Source organism: Arachis stenosperma, chromosome 7 (genome assembly GCF_014773155.1).
Source record: "Arachis stenosperma cultivar V10309 chromosome 7, arast.V10309.gnm1.PFL2, whole genome shotgun sequence".
Lineage (NCBI taxonomy): Eukaryota > Viridiplantae > Streptophyta > Magnoliopsida > Fabales > Fabaceae > Arachis > Arachis stenosperma.
Window position 1 is genome coordinate 87991397 of NC_080383.1, and position 19999 is coordinate 88011395.

Consider the following 19999-nt stretch of genomic DNA (forward strand, 5'->3'; position numbering starts at 1 on the left):
TAAGGATTCAAACTTTTTTATTGTTATAGTTTATGTTGGAAGGGAGACTCAGATAAGGGGTAAGTTATTAAACCGAATTGAAAGTTATCGCAAAACTAAACTTAAATTTACAACAATCGAAACTAAAAATCGAAAAATTTGATTTTTTATTATAAAACCAGTTGGTTCGGTTCTGTTTTCACTTGACTCAATGAAAACCGAACTGAAGATTAGCATAGAGTGGCGATGCTTTTACTATTTTTTCCTTTAACCTAGCAACGAAACCCCTATCCGCAACGCGCCCCTCCCTCATCTTTTAGCTATGAATTTCTATCCTCCTTCTCCATCCGCAATGCTCTTCTCCTGTCCCTCCATCATTCTCACGCAATTCACAGTGTCCCTCCATCATTCTCACGCAATTCACAGTGGCGCGTTCTTCGTTGCATTGTCGCGAGTAGGCCTGGCAGCATGGACCCTATCCACGGGTACCCAACCCGACCCAACCCGGTCGGGTAGGGTTGCCAACCCGCGGGTACCCAACCCGACCCAACCCGGTCGGGACCCGATCCGCTGCGGGTAGGGTTGGCCTGCGGAGCGGGTAGGGTGCGGGTTGAGTCTCAACCCTACCCGCCCTACCCGCACCCCCCATAATATGTGTTATATATGTTTAAAAATGTTACATATGAGAGTTGAACCAAGGACCTTAAGTATGTGTAAAAGGTTCCTAGCCACTGAACCAAAGATATTTGTGTTATTTATGAGATATTTGTGTCATTATAATATTTTTTTGTCAACCCGCGGGTAGGGTCGGATACCCGCGGGTTGAGCGGGGTAGGGTTAGGGTTGGGTATTTCTCAACCCGCGGGTAGGGTAGGGTTGAGTGTTAGTCAAAAACTCAACCCGCGGGTAGGGTTAGGGTTGGGTTCAAACCCTACCCTACCCTACCCATTGCCACCACTAGTCGCGAGTTCTAACTACTGCGCTCTTTATAGAACCTCATTTTACTGTGATTAATATTCTGTTAATTAGGATTTAAAAACTGAAAGAATCGGCTAAATCAAACTGTTTTTGGTTCGGTTCAATTCGATTGTTGCAAAAATAGCAAACTGATTAGTTGATGCTGTGTGAGAACCGAATAGATCGGTTCGGTTGGTCTTTTGTCCAAAATCGAACCAAATCAAGCTGATAACACCCCTAACTGAGATTGAGAGACTAAGACTAAATTAAGTCTTTATATCGTGTTTGATGTAAAATGTACTAGACTGAGTTGTGTCAAAGTATCATGTTTAGTTTAAGATAAATGTGAAGATTGAGGAGTAGATTTGGAATTACAAAAGTTAAATGAGAATATTTTTTAAAAGAAATGTTATTGAAGGTCCAATCTCCAATATTAGAAATTTCAATCTCATGTGTTCTTATTTTCTAAAAGTATTGAAAGAACTAAAATTTTGTATTCTTAGACTAAAATTTTAGTTTCAATCTCTAACCATCAAACACAAACATAATATTGAGTCATAATCTCTGAGTGTCAGTTCCATCTCTATAAACAAACACTATTATAGAGATAAAACAAGAGCTAGAGAGAAGACAGAAATGTAAAATGCTAAGACGTGAGTTTAAAAATTATAATTGAATTGTAGCCAAGAAGAAGATAACATTTATACTCATTATAAGAAGTAAATTTCATCTTAAATTAATAAATTTTTAAGAGTTCTAAAATTTAACCAAATTGTAATTTGACATGGTTGAATTTCAAATGATTAAAAGCTTTGTAAAATCAATTAACAACCTTTGAATTAAGTAAAGTGATGATGGTTTATTAGATCTGTTGGTTTAAGAAAAACCAACAAGAAATAAAATTGCATTAAAAAATAACTTGGAGAGTAAAATGACGGCAAATGGTAGTTTTATTTATTGTCAAGAAAAATAACTTGGAGAGTAAAATAACTCATTAAAAAAGGCTGATTGGGCTTAAATTTTGAACTGTCAAAAAAAATATGTCTTCATTAACCAGCAACGCTTGATCCATGAAATATGGTAGGATAGGCTGACAAGCACCTGTCCTTTCTCTAACACCTTTAATTTAGGGCTACAAAATTAAAATATAAAAAAAGATAAAACCTAATCCTAAAATTCTTATTCCTTTTAAACACAATTTACAAAATCACATGAAAAATATTAGAATAAACATTCAACTCGATTTCTGTCTATCTTTTCAAAAAACAAGGCAATCTTTATTAAAAAAAAGGGGACATTTTGACTTCTAACAAAATTATTTTGAGATAATATGATCTATTTGTTAAAAAATTATTAAATAATAACGAAAATTAGTATTAATTATTGAGACTTTTATTTGTAAGTTATAGGAGTTTTAAATTTCTACAAAATTCTTTTTTACAATAGGACCAACTACCATCACCACTTCCATCATCTTTTCATTATCATCGTTGTAATTTTTATTTTTACTATTTCAATTATGCAGTCATATCTCATCATCATCATTATCTCCTCACCATCAACACCAACAACATCACCATGCTCTTCTTTCATTTTTTGTTCGTTGCTATTTTTCTTTTTTAAAAGGTTTTTGTATTGTAATTTTTTTTTTCTTGTGATATTATTTCTGTAATGGTCCTTCTCTACTTAATCACTACTAATAAAAAAAAATTTAAAAATAAACTTTTTAATAGTTTGTAGGAATTTAAAATTCTACAAATTATAAATAAAACCCCACAAAATTAGTTTTCATTATTATTTAACGAATTTTTTAATAAAGAAATCGTATTATCCTAAAATAATTGTTATTGGCCAAAATGTCTCTTATTTTGACAAGAATTATATTATTTTTTGAAAAAATAGATAAAAATCGAATTGAATGTTTACTCAAAATATTACAAGAGAAGATTCTTCTCCAGAAATTAGTTTAAACCATATTATAGATCTAAAAATAATAATGATGATAATTGAGCATTTGAGCTACTAAACTTTGTAAAAATGATATTTCTTGTCCTTTTATGTAGAATATGTACGGTAGACTTGCGAACTTTTATCAAATATTTCTTATATTAAAGGTTTTATTTTTATAAGTTAATAGTCAAAATCGTCCTTAAAAGATATTTTGATCTTTATTTTGGTTCTCAAAAGACAAAATTAATCAAAATCGTCCTCGAAAGATACACAACTTGGTCACGTTAGTCCTTCCGTCAGTTGAATGATGACGTGGTGGGTTAATGCCACGTGTCACAAAATGATTGGTTGACGTGTCAGATCAGGTGCCACGTATCACTTGACATGTAAAAAAGTTATTTATAATCAAAATAGTTCTCAAAAGTTTAGACGTAAGTCATTTTCATCCCTAAAATTTTAAAAATTAATCAAATTAGACGTTATATATTTTTTTATTTTTTTGATAATATTAAATTTGAAATATTTTTTTATACTATAAATTTTAATAGAAATGTAATTGACAAACAAAAAATTAGTAATTGTATCTTTCTTCTTAAAAATTTTTTAATAAAATTATCTCTCTCCTTTAATTCTTCTCAAAATCTCTCTTATTCTTTCCTATTCTAAAACATTTTTCTTACATTATTACATTTTGCTGGAATATATACAATTCTTCTCAAAATTGCAATGTATATATTTGTTAACCTAAATAAAGTTATATGCTCAAAATCAAAATTTATGTATGTTAACCTAAACAAAGTTATACCACTATTTTTTTTCTACTACACCTTTTTTTTCCATTACGATATTACTTACATATAGGATGTAATGATAGTGATATTAAAAGAAAAATATTATAATCTATCTCAAATATATGAAACACACAAAAAAAAAAGTTATGATCTTTGCATATAGTACGCTTAAAAAGCAATTTGTTTAGCATATAATAATAATAATAATAATAATAATAATAATAATAATAATAATAATAATAATAATAATAATAATAATAATAATTAAGTAACAAATTTTTAATATTTTGTAAAGTTTAAAATTGAAGCAAAATTTGTGAATTGTCTTGAATTTTGACTTTTAATGTCACTACCATTACATCCTATACATAAGTAATACCGTAATGAAAAAAAAAAAGACGTAGTAGAAAAAAAAGTGGTATAACTTTGTTTGGATTAACATACATAAATTTTGATTTTGGACATATAACTTTGTTTAGGTTAACATACATGAATTTTAATTTTGAGCATATAACTTTGTTTAGGTTAAACAATACATACCTTTTAATTTTGAGTATATATATATATATTCCAGCAAAATGTAATAATATAAGAAAAATGTTTTAGAATAGAAAAGAATAAGAGAAATCGAGAAGAATTAAAGGAGAGAGATAATTTTATTGAAAAAAATTTTAAGATATAATTACTAATTTTTTGTTTGTCAATTACATTTCTATTAAAATTAGTAGATCAAAAAATATTTCAAATTTAATATTATCAAGAAAAAATAAAAAAATTATATAAGGACTAATTTGACTAATTTTTAAAATTTTAGAGATGAAAATGACTTACGTCTGAATTTTCAAAAACTATTTTGATTATAAATAACTTTTTTACATGTCAAGTGACACGTGTCACTGATCTGACACGTCAACCAATCATCTTGTGACACGTGTCATTAACCCACCACGTCATCATCCAACTGATAGAAGGACTAACGTGACCAAGTCGTGTATCTTTCGGGAACGATTTCGATTAATTTTGTCTTTCAAAGACCAAAATAGAGATAAGGTTATTTTTCAAGAACGATTTTAACTATTAACTCTTCCTTTTATTTTAACTAAATATTTTTTGTCCAAAGTAAAAAAGTAGTTTGAAAAAGAGGCAGCCTATCAAGTCGCCAATCCGCCAAAAAGCATAATAGTATTTCCACACCGTGTTTTTAGGCGGGACGGGTCGGCCTGCAGGCTTTGGCAAGGTAGGGCAGACATGCCGGTTGCCACCCCTACCTACTTTTGGGTTGTTGAGCAATTAACAGTTATTATACAGAGTTCTTACTTCTTATGTCATGAATGAGGCATTTTGAGAAATGTAATTTTTCAAATGATGTTGGTAATTCTTGAAGGAAACATCCCACGGCCATACTTTGAACAAAGGTTAAAGTTTCAGTGCAGGCTCCCTAATAAAATCAGAAAAACAAAGAAAACATCCCATGGCCATTCAAGTACACTTGAATCTCCAAGTAGAATTTCATTCAATATCATACCAAGATCCATACACGTATATTGATCTTTCTAATAGAATTCAGGGTTTGTGGACACGACACTGACCAAGTCAATGGCAGCAAAACGCCTAAACCTAACTAGTGTATACAAAACTACTAAATAAGTTAAGACCTGATAAAAAAAAATTAACAAACCAAACCATCAGCAGTTGCTTGTGCTCACTATGGTTGTTCCCTTCTCCAACTTTGTTACAGAGCAGACAAAAAGGGTGTCAAAGTCATGTGAACCACTGGCTGTTCATTTATGCAGAAGTTTGCTTGCAACATAACAAAATTTAGGTTAGGAATTTATTGAGAGAATATATTTTGATTTCTCATACACCTGCATGGGAATATAACTTTTAAACACTTGATAAATTAAGATCCTAGCTACCTGGTTTTTGAGCTCCCGAGGGTGAGCTCAAGATCATCTGACCCAATAACGATCCTCTCTCCTTGCCAGGCATTCACAAAACCTTTTTTGGTGCTTCCAAAGGCAAACTCATCTGAAGCAGCTTCAGCCATCAGAATATCTGTTGTGTGATCAGAGCTTGCGGCGACAACAGGAGAACAAGTACCACTAGGAATTGGCGTCCAGTTGCAGGAGCTGCTGCCACCAAGAGTCTCCTCCTTGACGCCAAATGGGTTTGAGGAGACCAGGCTGAAGGTTGGAGAAGTTGTCCCATCACCCTGTGGAGCCCTAATCTTGCCGAACCAATCTTGGTCAACAACTTGGCGTCCAGGGCTTGGAGGAGTGGAGGAAGGAATGAAAGAGTACTGCTGTACACCCACCATGGGATTGGCAGGCTGGTCTTCCCATTCAGCTCGCGCAGATGGAGAGCTCAGTGGAGGAGTGACAGGAGCACTAATTGAGCCGTTATGAATGAATATTTGGTGAATCCTTGAAGAGGCAGCTGACGATGATCCAGATGAGAGGTTCTTGAGCCATGGAATGAGTGAATTCGGATCAGCATTGGCATTTGTGGCAAAGGGAGATGAGCGCGGGCTAGGGAACGAAGAAGATCCTGGGCTGGGATTATAGGAAGCACAGGGACTTGGATGGAAAGATGAACATGGGGTTGCCACTGCAGAACCACCAACTTCCAAGCGTTCAACAGGTTTGCATCCCTTCATTTACAAATTGTTCAAGGTTAAGAATCTAGAGATAGCATGTAAAATTGTCAGAATGAAACAACTAGAATTTTTATAATTAAAATATATTACATAAGCAACGACAGAGATCCAAATTACAAACAACAATGTAGCAATTTCTTCATTAACAAGGTTTTCGCGGTATAACCTAACGAGCATGCAAATTAAAAATTCAATACAAACAACATAATCATTCCACAAACAACACAATCGTCCCATAAACAACATAACCACCAAATGTTCAATTCTACATAAAAGTCCTTGAATTAATAACACAAACACAAATAAAATGTTGTGATATAATGTTGTATTACTAAAATAGAATTGGTTTTCATATAAACAAGTTTTAAACTATCAATTGAGGATCTTAGCTCAATAGTAAAAATCTTTTACACTAAGTAAGAGGTATTTGGTTCAACACCTACCTATAACATATACATATATAAGGTGCGGGTTGGTCGGATAAGGTTGAAACTCAAACCGCACCCTACCTGACCCACGCTCAAACCCGCTCCGCAGGTAGGGTGCATGTTGCCACCCCTAACATCAATTACTTGTGAACTCAAAAAAAAATGTGAACTCAAAAAGAAAATAACTGAGCAAACCTGTTCCCTGTCATAATACCACAGTCCACAGGTAAAGTTCTCACATATGCTTGTACCCCAAAAAAAAAAATGATCCAAACACTTCTTAAATCATAAAATCACTATTAATAGTAACAATAATTTGTAATTATATATCCAACATTGGTGGTGTAAAACATAGAATTATTTAAGTAAAGCATAGAATTTATCAATAGAGCATTGTAAGCAATCAATCCAGCACATAATGCAAAAGGGACCAAGTTGAATATAGAACATTAAATACACAAACTGTACAACTAATCTTACAAGATTAGTTTCCTGTAGTTTTACCTGATTCAACTCGATTTCAAGTTGTCATTCTTACTTTATTCAATTACATCCATTCCATTACTGATGAAGACCAGCTTCCAAAAGTTTGGTATTGAAGAGTTTAAACATATTTATATGTTCATATGCATTAAATTTTTTAAACAGAATACATCAACCTAGATGCCAAAGTCTTTAGAGAGCAACTACAAATTTCCAAGACATCACTTAACACCTTAACTCAAGTTACATTAATTATCACAAGTAGTTTGCTTTTAACGAAGATAGAATATTGTACAACACCCCCCCCCCCCTCCCCCCTCTCTTTTTATTTTTTCTCTCTTTTTTCCCCTTCTTTTTCTCTCCAAAACACACGTGCTTCCAACCCCTTTCTTTACCAAAAACAATTAAAAAAAAAAAGAAAAAGAGAAAGAAAAAAAAGCAAAAGAAGAGAAACCAAACCAAACCCAGACAAAAGGCCCTATTCAGCATAAACAAATCTGGCGAGTCAAAACAAGCTACATCTCCAGTAATAGCCGGCATTATTGAACACTTTATGTAGGGCGTCATCAATAAAGGTGGGTGGCCACTGCAGAAACAAATAAATACAACTGCAAAATCCCCTTAAAAAAAAAAACAGAAATATCACGGGTTTTCAAGGAACCCCCCTCTTTTCTCCCCAAAAACAAATGGAAGAAAGAAAAGTGGCTATCCAAATCAGAGTACCATGCAATGTCTGCAAAAGGCTTCTGCCATGTTACCCCTAAGCAGGCGCGCGCACACACAAATAAATACATTACCAATGACTATGAGGACACTTTTTTAAGCTGACAAAACTACCCCTTTAAACCCCCTCTAATTCCCACTTCCGGGTATCAAATGCAAGATGATTTCCACCTTTCTGGCACTCCCTCGAACCCATAATGGCCATTTTATTCACATTCCTTTACCTCGAGATCTATGCCTTCATCCTATCTATCGCATGAGGACTAAAACAACACACCATACAACGAATCTTTTGTTCTCCATGCTCAATAGAGAGAGAGAGAGAGAGAGAGAGAGAGAGAAGGCACAATAGCTTAGCTCCAACCAGATCTAACGTACACTGGTGAAGTGAAATCCCCTAAAAAGCAATAGAATCAACACCCAAAACTAAACACCAAAAGTCCAAAAGAATTGCAACACTAACATCAGCATTTTAACACTGCAAAATCAAAATAAACTCAAACTCAAACCTCACATAGCATCAAAACAACAAAAGATGATCACAAATTCACAATCAATTTTTGCATAACAGCTAACATAAATTTAATTTAAACAACCAAAACAAAATAGCATTGTTCAACAGTAACATCAAAGGTGAAGCTTTTTGCCTATTTCATTACCTTCCGATACGTGGTGCCGTCAGGTTCAACGGTCCAACCGGCTTCGTTGCACAGCGCCTTAAGAACTTCGTTGTTGTCGCAGTGCTTCGGGAGCTTGTAGTTTCCGTACATTCTCAGCCCGGCGAAGATCTTGGCGGCGATCGCCCTCCGCCGCCGCTCCCTCCGCTTGTTGTTCTCCCTCTCCTTCCAAGTAGGCTGCCTCGCCCCCGTCATCTCGCCGGAGAAAAATCCTCCGGCACAACCACTACCGAAGAAACCCTTTTCCTCTCCTCAGAACCAGCGAATAAATAAGGATCAAGAAAAACAACCGATTCGAACGTGGCGGCCGCGATCCCTGCGTGTTATCCGGCGAGATCGCTCATCGGAGCGGTGGGTGGTGTCGGCGAGCTTGGAATAGTGGTAACTCGGGGTAACTCGGGAGAGTGGAATCGGAGGAAAACGACGCTGGATTATGGAAGAGTTTGAATCGAAGGAAGGTGATCGGAAAATGAGGAACGGGATTTTGGAGACTTTTGTGAGGAAAAAAGAGAGAGGAGCGAAGAGAGTGTAGCCGGTGAGAAAGGGTTGGGTTAAATATGTTTGGGGGAAAATTAATTGGCCTTGGTTTTCCAAAGTTATTACGATTGTGCCATTTATTAATTATTGTTGTGGTCTGTGGCTGTGAGTGGAGTTGTGTGACTTCGTACGTGTCTGACTCGACTACGTGCCTATGGTTGACTGAACCCCAAGCGCTGCCCCTCCACATGCAAACGATGGATTAAGATTTAACTCATTTAAGATGCAAAATGATCTCTTAAAAAAAAATAATGAAGACCCATTATCCATTTTAACTAAGGATAAGGTATTTTTTATTTAAAAAAAGAGATATTTTTAATTTTTAATTTTACTATTTTCAAATAATACGATAAAAATTTATTAAATAATGACAAAAAATAATTTTGTAAAAATTTTATTTGTAATTTGTGAGAGTTTTATTAAATAATAATAAAAATTAAAGTTCTTTTCAACAATATAGTCATAGTTGTAAAAATCGAACCAAATTGATCGGTTGGATTAAAAATTGATAAAACCAAACCTCCAACCAATTCAAATATCATTTAAGGTCAAGAATTGGTGAGAACCAGTCAAACTAGTAAAAATCGATGAAGATCCAATCGAACTGCTCAAAAAAAATCTAAAATTGATAAAAATGTAGTCGCCGAAATAAAGAAGAAAGGAGAGAGGGGTTGCGACGGAGGAGAAGAGAAGAGGGAAAGGAGATGTGCCAACGCTACTAGGGCTCGCCACCGCCGTTGCATCGTCATTGGGCCTTGGAGGGAGACCACGCTGCTGAGCCGTCGTCACCGATTCACCCATGAGTTGCCGTCGAGGAAGCGCCGGTAGTTCTGCTTCGGCTTCTGCATCTGCTCCTTCTTCTGCATCTGCTTTCGATCTGCTTCTGCATCTGCTTCATCTTCTAAATCGGGAGACACTCTCAAAAGCATACCACGTCAATTATATCATTAAGTACAAAAATCCAATTTTTATATAATAGAATATATTTGGGCTTTAGATACTATTTTATTTGGACTTTAAGATTTAATGGGTGTCATGCTCAAATATAAATAATAACTTTATGATTTTGGTCCCCAACATACCAAAACTGCCTCTATCGCTTTTTTTTCCATCAAGGGAGTTACAATTCAATCCTATCAATGATACATAAGGTTTTGGTTGAGGAAGATTGAGACATCTCTTTAATTAATTTTATGGGTACAAGTATGCTATCGCACTATGATATATAATTTCAGGGAATGTTAGGGGAATAATGATTATCTTGAACAACATGAACAACTACCAATCAAATACAAGTACATTACACCCTAATTTAATGCTACTCATTAAATTTACTCTTTTAACCCTATTAATTCACATTGTTCACACATTATTTAAGAATGTTATTAGTTACCTATACTTTTTCTATAATTTTTTTATGATTTAATATGAATGATTTGGATTAATAAAAAAATAATTTGTTTAAATATAGTTTTTTTTAAAAGGTCTTTGTAAATAAACTTATTAATAGTTTGTGGAAGTTTAAACCTTCATAAATTAAAAATAAAATTCCTACAAAATTAATTTTTATTATTAAAATAAAAAGGTTGAGAATTAAAATATTTTTTTTAGTGAAAGTAAATAAAGACCGGATTAAATTTTACTAAAAAGAAATTAATGTTTAGGCGGTCCCTAAAAGGACAATATGCAAAGTAAAATTTACAATTTAGCTCCTATTATGCTTTTAATAAGACGTGTTACTTAATATTTAATAGTTAATGGTAGTACTCAATAATTAATCTAAGTCACTAATAAGATGATCAAATGAACACTTGTCTGAACAAAAAAAAAAAAAAAAAAGACGGTAATATGGAAGCTTTTTGAACTATGTAGTGAATTTTTTATTTTTCTACGAAATTAGGAAAGATGAAGTAGAATATCATAAAATTTTTTATGTTTGTTTGTTTGGATGGAAAATAATTAAGAATTTAAAACAAGCATAAAAGTATGAATAAATAACTAAAGAATGTATGCGACAGGACAAAAAATAACACGATGAAGTATTCCACCAGCTAACTATAAGTGATGCCAAAAAGTAAATAATAATGTAAATTGGTAAATAAATAACGTGTTTAATAATTTTAATAAAATTACCCTATTTAAATAAGGATTGTTTAGACAAATACATACAAGAATATTATAAGCAAATATATAATACAAGTGTCAACAAATCCACCCTATTTAATGAATTTTTTTGTATCATCCAAAAAAAATGCAGTAGAAGCAAAAACGCTCTAGCTTGTATCAAATGATTGAATTAGAAGTTAGAAGCCAAGCTTTGTTTGGTAGGGTTGGGGGTGATGGTTAAAGAGCGAAAAAGGTTGCATTATTACAAAGCACGCTTATTTGACCTGAAAAGCCAAAACTGATGTTGAAATGCCATGAGCCTTTGTGATGGTGATAGTGGATAATTCGACAATCCCGGTAACAACAAGACAAGAAGAAAAGGCTGGAACTGTGCCAGGGGTACTCTAGTAATTTCCACTTGGCTCTTTCGGGCATAGAATCGTTAAAGAAATACCCATTTCAAAAAGTGTGCTCTACAGCTATAGCGTCGTTTCCGTAACGGTATCTCATCTCAATCTCAGATGAGGAAAGAGGCACGTGCGTAGGTGTAAGGTTGCACGTGCTTGAGAGGGACAGTGGGGTGCACGCGACACGCGTTGCGTGGAGAAGGAAGACAGGAGCCGATGATGTTGGTGGCGGAGGGTGGTGACTTTCACGTGACCCCACGGCTTTGCATGACTCTTGTGGGTCCCACTTTACCCAATGGCTTTTTATGTTTTCAGCCAATGTGCTTCGTCCAATTCTCAATCCCTTGCCACAAACGTGTGTGCCCTACTTTCTTTCTTTCTCCAACCTCGTTTCTCATTAAGAAATAAATTATTTTTTATTCTAATTACATTGTGTTTTGTGTCTGCTTCAGCAATAATTTAATCCCGTAATTATTTTTTATTATAACATTATTAAGATAATGTTTAGCAAATACATTCCTCGAATTAGATTAGATTAGTTGTAATAGAGGGTGACGCATTGAGAGGCAGTGCCTCCCATTGGTTGTAATATCGCCACGGAGTGAAACTGGAAAGAATCAAAGCACGTGCAAAAATGTGGCAAAGACCGGTCAACGTACTACATGTATTTTGTATTGTAATAGTGTACATACATACTACATACTTGTATGGTACATGTAATACGCAATTCATGTATATAACTATATATAATAAATTAATAATAATAATAGAATAAAGCTCTACATCCAAACAAAATACTTAATTTAAATTTAACAAAGTTGTTATAACAATTTTTTAAATTATGCACCTCCTTCTCTTCCTTCTCCTTTTTCTCTTATATTTTCTCCTCATCCTCTTCTTCATCCTTCTTCTTCTTCTCTTTTCCAATATTACGTTTTCTTCTTTTTCTTTTTCGTTATTATCATCACCAATAACATCAATATTTTGCTAAGATCTTTATTAATTCTGATTTTTTCTGATGTCATCATTAAATAATTTCGGTTCATTTCTTAATTTATTTTGGTTCATTTGTTTGTTAATTGAAATTTACTTGATACTGTTGATAAGTATTGACCAAAATTTTTAAGTAATTTTTTAATTGTTTGTTCAAATCTAAATCTTCAGTTCATTTGTGAATTGAGTTAGGTTTACTTGATACTACTTTTAAGTATTCACCAAATCTGTTATTCCTTAAAAAATTCGGTTTATCTCTTAGTTTAATTGAATTCATTTGCATGAAGAAATGAATTGAAATGTGTTTTTTCTTGTTGATTAAATGTTTATCACTTTTTGTTTAAATCTGAATCGAATTCGATTCATCTGTAAATTGAGTAAGGTTCATTTGATACTACTGTTAAGTATTCACCAAATCTGATCCAAATTCGGTTCATTTCTAAATCCAAATGAACCTCAATTAAAAGGAGGAAAAGAAAAAATGCAGCAACAACAGCAACAATAAAAGAATGACGATTGAGAGAAAACACGCGAAAAAAAAGAAACACGAAAATGAAGAAGAAAAAAGAACGCGAAGAAGAAGAAGAAGGAATGCGAAGACAAAGAAGGGGAAAAATGAAAAAAAAAGAAAAAAAAGAAAAAATGCAAAGATGAAAACGAAGAAGTGTTATTAAAACGCGTATATACGTGCGTAATGAAAGTAATTTTTGTTAAATTTAAATATACTTGATTAAATTTGGATTAAAAAAATACTTGAACGTAATTAGGTTGATAATAATAATGTTGAACAATGAAAAAATTGAAAATAAATAAATGCGTGTCTCATATAGTTTGCTTCTTTTTCCCTCCCGACAAAAAGAAACAGACAAATACCAATTTCTGCCAAATGCTAACTATGCTTCTTCCCTCACGTCATTCAATATCTTTCTGATTCTATTGTCCTTCGTTTCCATACCCCACCGTTTATTTTTATTTTTTTCAACTTTGCCATATCATGTGCAGTTCTCCATAACTTGTGAGATGGGGACGAATTTGTTGGTCCATTCTTGTTGTGGCTACTGGCTATCGTTATTCGTTGGTACTAGGATGTGCCCATCGTTTGTTTTGTTTTTCTTTTTTATCTTATTCGTTTTTGATATTTTTAGAATTGGTTTACTCTTATTATTCCCTTTTTAAAGCTGGATATTGAGAATTGACAAAAGAATAGCATAGTTTTAACTACTTATAAACATCAATAATACAACGAAGGACATGTAATTAGGTTGTGATATTTAAATAATGTTAGATCGAAATATCTAAAGTAATTATTGAGTAAAATATCATATACAGAACCAATTTATTGAAGTAAATCTCTGGATATAATAGGATTCAATTGGTAAATGGATTTCAATTGTTAGAAACAAAAATGTGAGCTCTGGGCCATATTAAATGTGTCTAGAAAGAAATTAAATGCATCTCTCCTCTTAACATTCTGGGCCTTTATTCCAAAATGCTGATGCTAATGGATAATTTATTTCCTTTTCTCATACAAGCCCCACTAAGAACTCCCGAGAACCCAAGGAATAAGGATAACTTCCTGACAAAAAAAAAACCGGATAAATTAAACTAACTTTCCGCAACCAAGAAGGAAAAAAAAAAAACTAACTTTCCTATTCCATGACAAGCTCAATAAAATTCATAAGACTAAAGTATATTTTGTGTTCTTCAGCTTTTCAAAAATTTTTAAAATATTCTTAAATTTTTTTTAAATTTTGTTTTTAAAGTTTTCAATTTGCATAAAATATACCACCAACAGCTAAATTTTCAGAAAATTTAAAACCAATTTAACAATAATGCATGACAATTATATTAGATTTGTTTGTATTAAAATTTGTTCTTTTGAAATTGTTACTGAATTGGTCCTAAACTTTTTGAAAAACTAACTGCCAAGAGTATATTTGATGTAAATCGAAAACTTCTAGAACAAAATTAAAACAAAATAAACCTTAGAGATATTTTTGAATCTTTTAACAAACTTCAAAAATAAAAAATATACTTTACCCAATTCATAACTCCCTACTAACTCTCTTTCAAAATACTTGCACTTTCCTTCTTTGGTTTCATTGAAAAATTAATGTATCTAAATCAAAGAGTGAAAGCAACAATTATTTTGAAATGGAAGGAGTATTTATATAGCTCATATGACCTTCTCTAAGCCACTTTTTAGCTGAGGTTAATGTTAATTTTAGAAAATACCAAATACCAAATGTATTTTACTTAAATCTCAAGGGATATGTTTTTCAAAATATAGCAAAATCAAGTTAACTTGTTACATAAGTTAAATTCGATACACAATATGAAATGACACTGTATTCAAGACTTGAGAGAAAGACAGCAAAGACCAATTAAAAAAAGTGATATGATTGCATTGTGCAACGAACTTCACCACTCATCTGAATTTCTGAATTTCTGGAGTGGTTTTCTTCTTCAGGTGGGTTGAATATTGCCTTTGAGCATCAATTGGTAACAATTTAGGATCATACCGTAAAAGCATCCATCTTCAAAGATGGTTTGGAAGTCCCAAGTATGCTCACAAGCAACCACTTGGTTAAAATGTGAAGGCTAGACTCAAAGGTTATCAAACTTGAATTTGCCTAAGCTCATGGAGTTTTAGTAAACTTCAATCATAAAACTCAGCTTTTACACTCAATTTGGGAACCTGAACTTGTAGGAGTTAACTCGAGAGTTTAATAAACTTGGTTGGACTAAACCATATTTCATTTTCATGAGACTCTAAATGCTTCTAAGAGATTTGTAGGAAAAAGCTAATCAGATATGGTTTGACTCAATTTCGTAGCCTCCTTCAGCAATTTACGGACTGAGTTTTTCACTGTATCAGGAACTACCAGTTTAGGGTGCACCATCTCTAAATCATATGAGGTAAGTACCTTCATGACCACAACCAAGTTCAAAATCTTGGTGTCACCTTTCCACACACTTTGATTTTCAAACTTGCAAGATTCTCTCAGCGCGCATTTGCTGCAAACCTGATGGAGAATGAAACTGTAAATGACAACAGCAAGCAGGTATATGATAGATATATTAGACCACAAAGTGGAAGTATTTGGTGCACTTATGCCTTACAGTGTTTTCTGGAACCTCAAAGAATTTTCGTAGTCGTTTGCAAGGAAAGACACTTGCCTTGTCGACGGAGGGACAGCCAAACATTGCCACTTCTTTTAAAGCACTTCCTGATAGCCATCTGTGAATCAAAATTCATGTTCAAGAAATTAATAATTCAGAGAAAATTACAAAATATAAATACCGGGGAAAAAATTGAAATGAAAATGCAATTCCAATCCAATTTTAAAGGGAAATGCAAATCTAGCCACTTGCAAGCTTGCATAGGCAATATCATAGAATTAGAATCAGAAACTTGATAATTGTAAAAAGTTTCTCCACAATGGAAGATAGTTTAATGTATGGCAACCAATTTTAGGTTTCTTTCTCCCATGCAATTAAATTGTCTACTAAATATAAAAAAACAAATCCAGAATCCCAAAAGTAGATATTTTAGACATTCATTTCATCATGACAATCACAAATCAGTTACTATTTGTGAGTTTAAAGCATATACTTGTGTTTTGAAGTCGCCAGACCAACCACATATCAACTATCAGTAAAATCAACTAATAGGAAAGAAATATCCTTGGCATCTAACAAGACCTGAGATGGATAAACTCCTCAAATAGATTCAGTGGTACTCAACATGTTACACTTTGCATACAAGATAATCACTTAAAAAAGCCCAATTCGGATTGGATAGAAGTCAAAACCCTATATTGAACATCAAACATACTTGATAAGTCACCCACTTCTTTTCATGGAAGTATAGAAAATCTAATCACAAACTCACAGGTCTTAAAATAATGATATCATTGCTATGATTTTAGCTACCTGCCATAGCATGGTAGTTTATCAACTCATTAACCTAAAAGCCTATACAATCCAAAGTCATCTCTCTTAAGTAGAAAACAGTGCAATTTATTCATTAGTCACTCTGCTAATCAAAATTAATGACAAATACTTATCCCACTAGAGGGATTAGCTAAATTTATACTTAAACCTCTTCATGATCAACAGTCACAGTTTGACATCCTCTTATATATTTTCAATTGAAATCAAACGCATATAACAATGTGGTAACCATTAAGTAACTAATTCACATTGATTCATAGTAACTAATCTTCCCGTTTTATAAAAACCAAACATAAAAGAGCATTCTTACTTGGCCAATTCTTGTTTCTCCCTGCCGAATCTCTGCGCCGCAAACTTTATATACCCTCTTCCAAATTCAGTATCAAACCAGCTAAGATCAAACATGTCCTTACCCTTTGCGAAATTGGCATGGTTGAAGTACCCCATTTGGAACAAAAGCTCCAGAAAACCCTCCATTTCTGGTGAAAGCTCCTTCAAGATCATTGGCTCCCTCTTCTTGTTGTTCACAATCTGGGTGTCGTGTTCAGGAGGCTGGTTGGTGAAGACAGAAAACAAGCTCCTCCTCTTGGTGTTAATGACCGGCACGTGTTTGTTAAAAGTCCTGAGTTGCTGCTGTAACTGTGTGAGGTTTCTCTTCAACTCGAAGTTGCTCTCTGATTCTGATTCTTGTTCTTGTTGGGGATGGTGGTGGTGTTTGAGGCCAACGGCTTCCATGAAGAGGGCGTGGAGGGGCTGCTTCTTGTTGTTGTTGTTGTTGTTGTGGTGGTGATTGGTGGTGGTGACGAGTCTGTGAGAGTGAGGGAAAGGTGGGGTTTTGATGTGGCAGCGAGAGAGGAGGTTCCTCGGCAGAGCCATCGAAATGAAAGCGAAGGTGTAAAAGTGTAATGATACAAGTATAGTTTTTAGGGGAGAAAAATCCAAAATAGCTCTAAAAAACAACGAGGTTCTTGACAAAAAAAATACTAACCCGACTTTTGAGCTTTATTTTTAGGAAAAAAGACAAATAGATTCCTGACTTTTCAAATTTTTGACAAATACATTTCTGACAAAATTTAAATACAAAAAAGTCCCTGACTTTAACAAACGGAGGACAATTTAGTCCTTCCGTCTATTTGCCTCTCATACACCTAACGGAACTGGCTGACGTGGCTGAAACGGTGTCCAGGTGTCCGTTATGGTGCCACGTTAGAAGGGGAAAAAAGTTCGAAAGACAAATAAGTCCTTGACGTCATTTTACAAATAAAGTTCGAAGGACAAATAGGTCCTTGAGAAATTTTTTTTTCAAAATTAATAAACTCATTTGCTAAATTCTCTCATCTACCTCTCTCTATTTTTATATTTCTCTCTACTATTTTTACTCTATATATAATTATATTTTATATTAGTAATTTGACAAATCAAAATATGTCATTCGATATTTTTTTACAATTAAAATATTTTAAATGTAAAATTTTACACATTAAATTATTTTAAATTTTAGATAACGAATGTTAAAATTAATTACTAATAAAAAATTAGACTTTTTCATATAAAAATAATAACTAAAAATCTTATTATTTAATTTTTTATCTGCAAATATCTTGGTCTTCTTAGTCAAAAATTTTTGTCAACTTACGACTTTTTTGTAAAAGTAGTTTGATTTTATAAATCTTTTGTGTCATGCATAATTTATACTGTTAGAACAAAGTGAACTATAATTAAAAAAAATATATTCTCGTAATGTTATTATGCATAAAAATACTAGTTCTAATATAATACACAAATGCACTAATGCTAACTTAATACATGAATGATGCACAAATGAACTAATGCTAACTTGATGCATAAATGAACTGATGCTAACTAATGCCACTGGTATGATGAAAACTGAACTAATGCAATTTAACAAATTCTAATATAATACACAAATGCACTAAAACTAAAATAATGCAATTTAAGAAAAAGAGTAGAAACATAACAAGCCCAATTTCTACAATTTTAATACAAATAATTTAAATTGTAGAATAAAACAAGTTAACTAGATTTCAAAATACAAGCATAATTTTATCAGAAATTATTTTTAATATGGAAAGAAAATTGGTGTTTTGGTTGAATATTGATATTTGAAGTGTATTACAGTATTGTGGAAATTATTCAACACGCCCCCACGTGTTGGCTAAGATGCTGCCACGTGTTCAACACGCTCCCCACGTGTTGGCCAGAATGATGCCACGTGTTGCACCACGCCCCCCACGTGTTGACTTCCCACAAAAAAAAAATCCACCCATCTATAATTAGACTACATTCTCCCATTTTCAACAAAAACACCAATATTTTTTCCATACAAAAAAAAAATTAGCCTAATTTTATAAACTAAATTCTCATGATAGAAGCATAATGAAAAAAAAATTCTCAAGGACCTATTTGTCCTTCGAACTTTATTTGTAAAATGACGTCAAGGACTTATTTGTCCTTCGAACTTTTTTCCCCTTCCAACGTGGCACCGTAACGGACATCTGTACACCGTTTCAGCCACGTCAGCCAATTCCGTTAGGTGTATGAGAGGCAAATAGACGGAAGGACTAAATTGTCCTCCGTTTGTTAAAGTCAGGGACTTTTTTGTATTTAAATTTTGTCAGGAATGTATTTGTCAAAAGTTTGAAAGGTTAGGGACCTATCTGTCTTTTTCCCTTATTTTTATAGGACGGATTAGTTTCTGTGTCAAAAAAAGTTAATGTTATTTTTTGTGCACAGGAGCTAATCAGTCCTAAAAAAAATATCAAGCGCCGAGTTAGGTGTTTTTTTTGGAGGTCTCGTTATCCTTTCGAGATAATTATGTGGAATATTCAAGGTTCTGAAAACCGGTTCGAACCGGCCGGTCGAACCGGGAACCGGAAGGTAAAACGAATCGGGCAATAAGAAAAACCGTGAAATCAGAGAACCGGAATTGAACCGGTGAACCGGCCGGTAACCGGTCGGTCGAACCGAACCGTGACCCGGCCGGTTTTTGAGCTTAGCAGCAAACGCTGCCGTTTTGGAGCTCAGGAACAATTGATGAATTGAACCCTAAATCATTGTGATGAACGGCAACCCTGACTCCCTGACCCTGAGTGTTGTTGTCTTCGTCTCTTCGACCCTTCTCTCTTCGGCAACCCTAAATCGGTAATGCCTTCGCCCTTCCCATTTCACAATTCAGCTTCACCAATCACCATTCTCATCGTTCATCAAGGTTCAGACTTCAGAGAGAAGTAGAGAACACCATCACCCATCAGGATCTCACCGGCGCACACGGCCACACGGCAGTGAGCTCCGTCGCGCAGTGAGCTTCGTCACCACTGGAGTCGGCGTCGCTGTC

General features: G+C 33.8%; 2 protein-coding genes across 4 annotated transcripts; both read right to left on the bottom strand.

Moving 5' to 3' along the window:
• Positions 1 to 5149: 5149 nt before the first annotated feature.
• Positions 5150 to 9181, bottom strand: LOC130941409 (BES1/BZR1 homolog protein 4-like). Of its 2 annotated transcripts, XM_057869896.1 has the most exons (3): positions 8627 to 9181; positions 5594 to 6327; positions 5150 to 5477 (listed from the first exon to the last, which is right to left on the bottom strand). In XM_057869896.1, the coding sequence occupies exons 1-3, from the start codon at positions 8837 to 8839 to the stop codon at positions 5459 to 5461; spliced, it is 966 nt and encodes a 321-aa protein (XP_057725879.1). In that variant the 5' UTR covers positions 8840 to 9181; the 3' UTR covers positions 5150 to 5458. The 2 variants fall into 2 exon arrangements, with proteins under 2 accessions (XP_057725879.1, XP_057725880.1); XM_057869897.1 differs by having other exon boundaries at positions 5150 to 6327.
• A 5791-nt stretch (positions 9182 to 14972) lies between these two features.
• On the bottom strand, positions 14973 to 17527 carry LOC130941531 (uncharacterized). 2 transcript variants are annotated; one of them, XM_057870079.1, is made up of 3 exons: positions 16955 to 17527; positions 15868 to 15928; positions 14973 to 15713 (listed from the first exon to the last, which is right to left on the bottom strand). In XM_057870079.1, the coding sequence occupies exons 1-3, from the start codon at positions 17518 to 17520 to the stop codon at positions 15492 to 15494; spliced, it is 849 nt and encodes a 282-aa protein (XP_057726062.1). In that variant the 5' UTR covers positions 17521 to 17527; the 3' UTR covers positions 14973 to 15491. The 2 variants fall into 2 exon arrangements, with proteins under 2 accessions (XP_057726062.1, XP_057726060.1); XM_057870077.1 differs by having other exon boundaries at positions 15811 to 15928.
• Between the last annotated feature and the right edge of the window lie 2472 nt (positions 17528 to 19999).